The sequence below is a fragment of the Nannospalax galili genome, unplaced genomic scaffold, assembly GCF_000622305.1.
Source record: "Nannospalax galili isolate Female #2095 unplaced genomic scaffold, S.galili_v1.0 scaffold644, whole genome shotgun sequence".
Taxonomy (NCBI): domain Eukaryota; kingdom Metazoa; phylum Chordata; class Mammalia; order Rodentia; family Spalacidae; genus Nannospalax; species Nannospalax galili.
Window position 1 is genome coordinate 422,937 of NW_008351473.1, and position 9,076 is coordinate 432,012.

At 46.2% G+C, this 9,076-nt stretch overlaps 1 protein-coding gene across 6 annotated transcripts in view; it reads right to left on the minus strand.

The window, feature by feature from the left end:
• The window catches only part of Bcl7b (BAF chromatin remodeling complex subunit BCL7B), a 17,186-nt gene extending 8,110 nt beyond the window's left edge, over positions 1–9,076 (minus strand). Inside the window, exons 1-4 of one of the 6 annotated variants that reach the window (XM_029553657.1) lie at positions 8,845–9,076; positions 8,251–8,354; positions 3,132–3,215; positions 2,867–2,942 (exon numbers count right to left, since the gene is read on the minus strand). In XM_029553657.1, the coding sequence (XP_029409517.1) occupies positions 2,867–2,942; positions 3,132–3,215; positions 8,251–8,354; positions 8,845–8,847 (267 nt within the window). In that variant the 5' untranslated portion in view covers positions 8,848–9,076. Of the gene's footprint in view, positions 1–2,866; positions 2,943–3,078; positions 3,216–8,250; positions 8,355–8,844 lie in introns of all 6 variants that reach the window. The other 5 variants (XM_029553661.1, XM_029553658.1, XM_029553659.1 and 2 more) reach the window with 5 other exon arrangements.

Below are 9,076 nucleotides of genomic sequence, written 5' to 3' on the forward strand. Positions count from 1 at the left end.
TCTGACAGCCTCTTCTGTCCTCTGTGGGCATTGCACAACACAGGTGCACTTACCTACATGCAGGCAATACAGTCATACACATAAAACAAAAATAATAAAAAAATTTTTAAAGTTAAAAAATTTTTTTCTTATTCTTATTTATATGTCTGAGTGTTCTTCCTGCATGTATATAGGTGTAACCATGTCATGCAATGCCTGTGGAGGCCAGAAAACGGTGTTGGATGACCTGGAACTGGATAAGGACAGCTATTAGTTGCCGTGTGAGGGCTGGGAACCAAAGCAAGGTCCTCTGCAAGAGCAGCCAGTGCTCTTAACTGCTGAGTCACCTCTCCAGCCCCCTTTAAAAAAAAAAAACTTATTTTGTTTTGGTCTTTTTAAGACAGGGTCTCCTTGTAACCCCCGCTGGCCTGCAAACCACTATGTAGACCAGACTAGCCTTAAACTCACAAAGATCTGCCAGCTTCTGCCTCCTCTGTGCTGGGATTAAAGGCATGTGCTGCCATGCCGGCTATAAAAATCTTTAAAAAAGAAAACAAATGAGAAAAAGACTGTGAGGAAATTGCCAAGGATGGTGGTATAGGTCTGTAATCCCAGTACTCTGGAGGCAGAGAAAGGAAATCAAAAGTTTGAGGCCAGACTGCACTACAGGAGATTTTTGTGTCAACAAAACAAAAGGCAAAGAAAGACAGACTAGAAAAGAGGGAAAAGAAAAAAGAAATCTAATACTACAATGAATAGAAAAATGACATGGATTAATTGTACAAACATAATGCAAGCCAAAAACAAAAAACAAATACCCCCAAAACCCAACCAACCTTATACAGTAGATGGTGATTAACATAGAAACACACAACTGGCCAACAGAGAATAAGAGGCTACAGAATGCTTATCACTAATTAGAAACCTGTACCAACTTTGCCTCTCAAGGCTCAGGGATCTTTGCAGAAGAAGGGGTGGAAAGACTGTAAGAGTGGCCAGTTGGGGAGGCACAAGCCTTTTATTGGGAGACACAGGCAGGTGGACCTCTGTGAGTTCGAAGCCAGCCTGGTCTACATAGTAAGTTCCAGGCCAGCGCTGGGGGTACAGGGAGACCACGTCTCAAAAAGCCCCCTGCCAAAAAAAAAAGAAAGATTGTAAGAGCCAGGCAGCTGGGCAGTTGGTCAAATGAAATCACAGCAATGGTTCAGCATGCACCAGACCCACATGGGCTCAAGCCAGACAAAATCCCAGCATGGATGTGGGGAAGTGGGTCAGAAACCCCAACCCTACCTGAGGAAGTATTGGCAACTGATGGCTGCTAGGAGGAGAGTCCTTCTCTTTTTTCGTTCTGGTCTTTGGAGACAAGGTCTCCCTGTAGCTGCAGCTGGCCTGGATTCGCTAATGGAGACCAGGCTGGCCTGGAACTCACAGAGATCCGCCTGCATCTGCCTCTCGAGTGCTGGGATTAAAGGTGTGCGCCACCAGGCCCAGCTGAGTCAGTCTCTTTTTAAAAGTCAGACTCTTGATATGTTAACCAGGTTCTGGAGGATAGACCCATACTGAAGAGCATTTGGGGACACAAATTTCATTCTATAGGCCTTAATATATATAATATTAATAATGTATATGAAATTTAGTGGGGAATAATAAGGGGCAGAAGCAGATACGGGAAAGGATCTAAAGACCATCAAAATATATTGTATAAAATCCTCAAAAACTCAGGGGTGCAGAGATGGCTCAGTGGTTGAGAGCACTGGTTGTTTTTGCAGAAGACCCACGTTCGAATCCCAACACCCACATGGCAGTTAACAACCATCCATAACTCCAGTTCCAGGGAATCCAACACCCTCTTCTGTCCTCTGTGGGTATTGCATGACATGGGTGCACTTACACACATGCAGGCAATACACTCATACACATAAAATAAAAAATAATGCCGGGTGTGGTGGTGTACTCCCAGCACTTGGGACGCAGAGGCAGGGGGATCTCTGTGAGTTCAAGGCTAGCCTGGTCTACATAGTGAGTTCCAGGCCATCTGGGACTACAGGGAGACCCTGTCTCAAAAAAACCAAAAATAAATAAATAATAAATGTTTTAAAAATCCTCAAAAACTCAATTAAAAAAGGAACAACAATAACCAATCAACCAAAGACAGATCAAGACACATAAAAATAGACACTTTATGATTCTGTTCATATAAAGTTGAAAATGCTTACAATAAACAACCAACCAAGAAGTACAAAAAGCAGAAGAGTGACAGGGTCCTTTAGAGAGCAGGCAAGGACAACATCCAGTCCTCTAGGGGCTGGTGATGCTCTAGTTTTGGATCTGTTTGTTTTGAGACAGGGTCTCCCTATAGTCCCAGCTGACCTGGAACTTGCTATGCAGACCAGGCCAGCCTGGATCTCACAAGATCCACTCCCACTTCACCACCAAGCCTGGTCTCTAGTTTTGGATCTGAATGTTTTTATTTATTTACTTTTCTGAGGCCTGGAACTCACTGTGTAACCCAGGCTGGCCCAGAATTCCCACTCCTCCTGGTTCCGCCTGTGAGTGCTGGGATTACAGGTGTGCACCACTGTATCCAGCTATATCTGAGTATTTATTATAAGGATAGCGACTTTATATTTATTATACTGTAAAATTCTATTTTATATACTTTTTGATACACAGAGAGACCCAGTCTAAAAAACAGTGCTAATAAACACAGGAGTAGGGCTTGGTGTGCTCTGTGACTAAAAATAGGGAATGAAGGAACGGACCAATAAAGGAAGGCCTTGCATGGCCCACAATAGCAAAGCCTGAGGGATATGCAACCCAGCTCTACCCAATGAAAGCAAGCGATGGGTAGGTACCTTCTGTGGTTTGGGTTTCCTTTCATACTTACCTCCTTGCTGTCTGTCACTGGAACCCACTTAAATATCCTAAGGGATGTATCACCCACAGTCACCCATTTTTTCTCCCTAGAAGACAGGAATTTCTTAGAATTAATAAAGCACACTTGGTTGTTTATTTAACTTGAGCTTTTCACTTTTCTGTTTCTCAGCAGATCATTCCTTCAATCCATAATGCCTTCTAGATTTTTCTGTCAGATTATACCTGAAGGTGGATCTGGGGAACAGGAAGTGAAAGCTGAGTGTGGTGGTACATGCCTGTAATCCCAGCACTTGAGTGGCTGTGGCCAGAGGACTGCCATAAATTTGAGGTAAGCCTGGGCTACCGAATGAGCCTGGTTTCTGCAAGAAAAAATTAAAAATGAAAAAAAGAAGGATTTGCTGGGAGTGGTGGTGCACTATCTTTAATCCCAGCACTTGGGAGGCAGAGGCAGGCGGATTGCTAGGCCAGACTGATCTACATAGTGAGTTCCAGGCCAGCTGGTGCTACAGTGAGCCCCTTTTTTAAAAAAAAAAAAAAAAAAAAAAAGAAGGCTTTGAAGGGCAGCAAGTGGCTCAGTCCTAAAGGGCTTACTTAGTCCTAGCACTGTAAAAACAAGCAAACAAAAGGTTGTGATAATGGGAAATAAAGACCAAGTCTCTTTAGTCTGGTCTTTGACTATGCCCCTTGTTCCTCTTTCATTTAAGGGTCCCTCCAGGGGATGAACATTCACAAGAAAGGCACAGGTACCCTTTCCTTACTGGGTAATGGAGACAACTTAAAAGAGGAAGCCTTTGCTAAAGAAATGTTTTAATTTCAGTCTTGAAGTACAAAGACTGGTGGTTATTGTTGTCTAGACTGGGAGTGCAGCACAGTGAGAGAACACTGCCCAGCCAAGGCCCAGGACATGAAGCCAACCCCAGAATATCAAAGCAAACTGACCCCCACCATAGTGTGTTCTGATGAGGTAGAAGTGGTGGAATTACCACCATACTTGAAAGCAAACAAAGGCAGGAGGAGGTCACTCTAAGTTAAACTATTCAAGCCTCATACATCTCTCTGAACCCCACTACCCAGCTCACCATTCAGCCTGCACCATATCTCCTTTTTGGGGTGGTGGGGGTGGCACTGGGGCTGGAACCCAGGGCCTTGGCCATGCCAGGCAAGGGCTCTACAACCAACCTGCATTCCTACCTGCTCAAATGCTTGTTTTTTGTGTTTTTGGTTTTATTTTGAGGCAAGGTCTCCTTACATTGCCCAGACAGCCCTTGAACTTACAGTCTACCTGCCTTAGCTTCCTGAGTGGCTGGGATCATAGGCCTATGGTGTTAAGAACTGAACCCTGGGCTCTACCATTGAGATACATTTTTTTTTTTTTTTTTCGGCCTATGTGGAGGCCCAAAGTTGATGTCAGGTATCTTCCTTGGTAACTCTCTAGTCTAGTCTTATTTATTGAGACAGGATCTCTTGCTGAGCCCAGAGCTCGCCCACCAATTCTGGCTAGTCTACCCAGGCTGACTGTCCTGGGCATCATGTCTCTGCCTCTCCCAATCAATGGAATTACAAGCAGTGGCTACCACACCTGCCAGGCTTGTTAGATGGGTGTTGGGGACAAGAGCTGTGGTCCTCTGGCTTGCCACTAAGCCATCTCCCCAATCTAAACTTTTAAAAAAATACAATTTATTTTTATTGTTTTTAATTACATGCGTGTCTGAGTATGTGCACATGAGTGCAAGTGCCTGCTAAGGCCAGAGGTCTTGCATCCCCCTGAACTAGAGTTACAGGCACTGTAACCTGGAACCAAACTCAGGTCCTCTGGACAAGCAGGCAGTACATGCTTTATGCTTTTAACTGCTGAGCCATTTCTTCAGTCCCCACCTTTTTAAAAAATCTTTTTCAGACAGGGTCTTTCTGCAGCCCCAGCTGGCCTGGAACTCCCTATGTAAACTAGGCTGGCCTTGAACTCACAAAGATCTGCCTGCCTCTCTGCCTCTGCCTCTCAAGTGCTGGGATTAAAGGTACCTTTTTTTTTTTAATTTTATTTTTATTTTATGTGTATGAGTGTATTGCCTTCATGTATGAGTGCACCTGTGTCGTGCAATGCCGAGGAGGTCAGAAGAGGGCTTCGGATTCCCCTGGAACTGGAGTTAAGGACAGTTCGTAGCCGCCATGTGGAAGCTGGGAATCGAACCTGGGTCCTCTGCAAGAGCTCAGCCATCTCTCCAGCCCAAGGTACCTTTTTTTTTTTTTTTTTTCTTTTTGAGACAGGGTCTCCCTGTAGCCCCAGCTGTCCTGGAACTCACTATGTAGACCAGGCTGGCCTCGAAATCACAAAGATCCACCTGCCTCTGCCTCCCAAGTGCTGGGATTAAAGGTGTGCGCCACCACGCTTGGCATTACCATTTTTTTTTTTTTAAGGGAGGTATTTCACTATGTTGCTTAGACCCCAAAACATTACGCTAAGTAATCTTCCTCACTCAGGAGCTGGGGAACTAGAGCTGAGTTTTGTGGAGCTGTTACGACTTTTAATAAGTTAAAAAGCCAAACATGGGGTTGGAGAGATGGCTTAGTGGTTAAGAACACTGACTGTTCTTGCAGAAGACCCAGGTTCGAATCCTAGCACCCACATGGCTGCTAACAACTGTCCATAACTCATTCCAGGGGATCCGACAGCCTCTTCTGTCCTCTGTGGGCATTGCACAACACAGGTGCACTTACTTACATACAGGCATAACACTCACACACATGAAATAAAATTAAATATTTTTTTTTTAAATGTCAAACATAAGCCAGGCATGGTGGCACACACCTTTAATCCCAGCACTCAGAGAGAGGGGGAAGAGGCAGGTGGGTCTTTGTGAGATTGAGGTCAGCTGAGGCCAGCTGTGGCTACAGGGAGATCCTATTTCAAAAATACCCGCCCCCCAAAAATTAGTTAATTTTAAAGAAGTCAAACATAGGGGCTGGAGAGATGGCAGTTAAGAGCACTGGCTGCTCTTGCAGAAGACCCATGTTCAGTTCCCAGCAGTTTTGGCCTCCATGGGCATTGCATGACACAAGTGCACTTACATACATGCAGGCAAAAATATTCATATACATAAAAATAAATAAATCAGGGCTGAAGAGATGGCTCAGTGGAAGAGCACTGGGTACTCTCGCAGAGGACCCAGGTTTGATTCCCAGCACCCACACAGCAGCTCACAACCATCCCTAACTCCAGTTCCAGGAGATCTGATGCCCTCTTATGGCCTCTATAGTCATTGCATGACACAGGTGCACATACATGAGTGTAGGCAATACATTCATACACATAAAAAAATGTAAATTTCTAAGTCAAACATAGGGCTGAGGTATATAGTTCAATAGTAGAGAACTTATCTAGCATAAACAGGGCCTGGGTTCTCTCTCCATGAATGCAACAACTACTAAAAAGAAATTCAAATATAGGAAATGTCCTGCAGTTCAACCTAATACAATTATGGAAAGTTCTATGAAAGGGACCTGACCTAGGATCTAAAATTGTAGTCCTGAAGAATCAACTTTAAAAATATATTTTTTATTATTTGTCTTTTTGAAACAGGGTCTCCCTGTAGCCCCAGCTGGCCTGGAACTATGTAGACCAGGCTGGCCTTGAACTCACAGAGATCTGCCTGCTTCTGTCTCCCAAGTGCTGGGACTACCAGTGTGCACCACCATGCCCAGCCATATATTATTATTTTTATTTTATGTGTATGAGTGTATTGCTTGCATGTACAGAGGTGCACCTGTGTCGTCCAGTGCCCAAGGAGGTCAGAAGAGGACATCAGATCCCCTAACTGCAGTTACAGACAGTTCCTAGCTGCCACTGTGGGTGCTGGGAATTGAACCTGGGTCCTCTGCAAGAGCAGCCATCGTCTTAACCGCTGAGCTCTCTCTCCAGCTCCATCACCAACTTAAAAACTTATTTTAAATATATGTGTGTCCTCCTGTGAGTTTCTACATTTTGTATGCAAGTGCTCACAGAGGCCAGAAGAGGGCATTGCATCAGATGCCCTGTAACTGTTAACAGGCAGCTCTGCACTGCCTGACTTGGAGACTGGGAACTGAACTAGGGTCCTCTGAAAGAGCTGTGATCTCCACCCCAGAACCAACTTCTGAGAGTTAACCAGGCATGGAGGAAGAAACCTGCTCCACAATTACCCTACTAGTAAAATATTATGGGGTGACAAAAGGGAAAACAACAACAGGGGCCACTTAAGTATTACTTTGGGAGCAGAGGCGTGCCAGAAGATGTGCACTTAAAAAGGATCACTGGTGGGGGTGAAGGGATGGCTCAGCAGTTAAAAGCACTGGCTACTCCTGCAGAGGACCCAGGTTCAGTAGCCAGCACCCACATGGCACCTAACAACCATCTATAACTCCGATACCAGGGGATCTGACATCCTCTTCTGGCCTCTGCAGGCATTGCAGGATATGGGTGCAGCCACACGCAGGCAAAACACTCATACACATGAAATATAAATAAATGAATAAAAGAAATTTTTAAAAAATCACTGGCAGCATGCTAGCCACTGGGGAAACTTTAGTAGATTAAGTGCAAGTTTGTCATCAGCCGGGGCTGCATACCAGTAAAAGATCTGGTCTTAATAGTAAAAAAAAAAAAAAAAAAAAAAAAAAAAAAAACTTTTTAAAAAGGGCTGGAGAGATGGATCAGCGGTTCAGAGTATTGACTGCTCTTGCAGAGGACCTGGGTTCGATTCCCAGCACCCACATGGCGGCTACGAATGGCCCTTAACTCCAGTTGCCAGGGTAATCCGAAGCCCTCTTCTGACCTCTGCGGCACTGCAAGACGCGGGTGCACTGACATACACGCAGGCAATACACTCGTACACATAAAATAAAAATAATAAATAAAATGTTGGGGCCGGGCGTAGTGGCGCACGCCTTTAATCCCAGCACTAGGGAGGCAGAGGCAGGAGGATCTCTGAATTCAAGCCCAGCCTGGTCTACATAGTGAGCTCCAGGACAGCTGGGGCTACAAAGAGACCCTGTTTCAAAAAAACCAAAAAAAAAAAAAAAAAGTTTTAAAAATTATATATAAAAAAAAAACAAAGCACAAAGGAGCTGTAGTAATAGCTCAATGGTTAAGAGACTAGCTGCTCAATTACGAGGACCAGAGTTCAAATCCCAGCATCTATATCAGGCGGCTGACAAATGCGCGTTATCTTTAAGGAATCTGACGCCCTCTTCTGATCTCTACAGGCACCCACAGACTTGCATGCATACACACATAAGACACATGCACACACACATAAAGTATTAAAAAAGTAACGAAATGATTACGCTTTAGGTGGGGGGGGGGGGAGAAGCGAATCAAGGAGTTGGTTGAGAAAAGTTTTAACGCGATGAGATCCTGACCCAAACTGGTTGCTCAATTTGGGTTTGCAATGAACGTGGCAGGGACGGTCGTCAGGGCGCCAAGAACAAAGGCCTCCCAAGTGCTCTAGATGAAGATCACGGATCTGGGGAGATCAAGGGTATCGGTTGCGGCAATCCAACGGCCGGGTTTACACAGAAAATCCCACCTAACTTGAACCACTTAACACGCAGACCACTCGGAAAAGCTGCAGCCATCTCCGCGCAGTTGTGAGGCAATAGGGAGGAAGCCGCCCATAGCGCCTGCGCAAGGCACTGTGACAGACAGGAAGGCCAGCTAAATACCGTCAGGCCCCGCCCACGCAGGGCTGCCGGAAGTCGGCATACCCCTCCAGGAGACCCGTAATAGAGCTAGTGGGCGGGGCCTCGAGCCTAGCGGACTTCCTATTGGCTAGAGCAGGAGCAGTCTTTGCCCTCACGCCAACTACAGGGCGCCCTTCTCCGGCTTTTTTCCCCCGGCCCCCTCCCCCCAACGCCGTCTCTTGGTTCCCACCCTGCCAGTCTGTGTTGTGGCGTTCCTTCGCTCCGGGTTCCCCGCGACCCTACTCCGGCACCCCCGCCGACTCCGCCCCTCACCATTTCCGCACTTTCTCGATGGCAGCCATCACCTTCTTGATGTCATCCTTGGCCCGGCTCCGGGTCTCGGCCCGGACCGAACGGCCCGACATGGCGGCGGCGGGAAGTAGTGGGGGTCCGGGAGGTTGCTCCCAAGACGCGGGATATCACGCACCTCACGCGCCGCCGCCTGTCGGCCGCCGCCTAAGCGTCACAGCGCCTGTAGTCCCCCCACACCCAACACACACACACA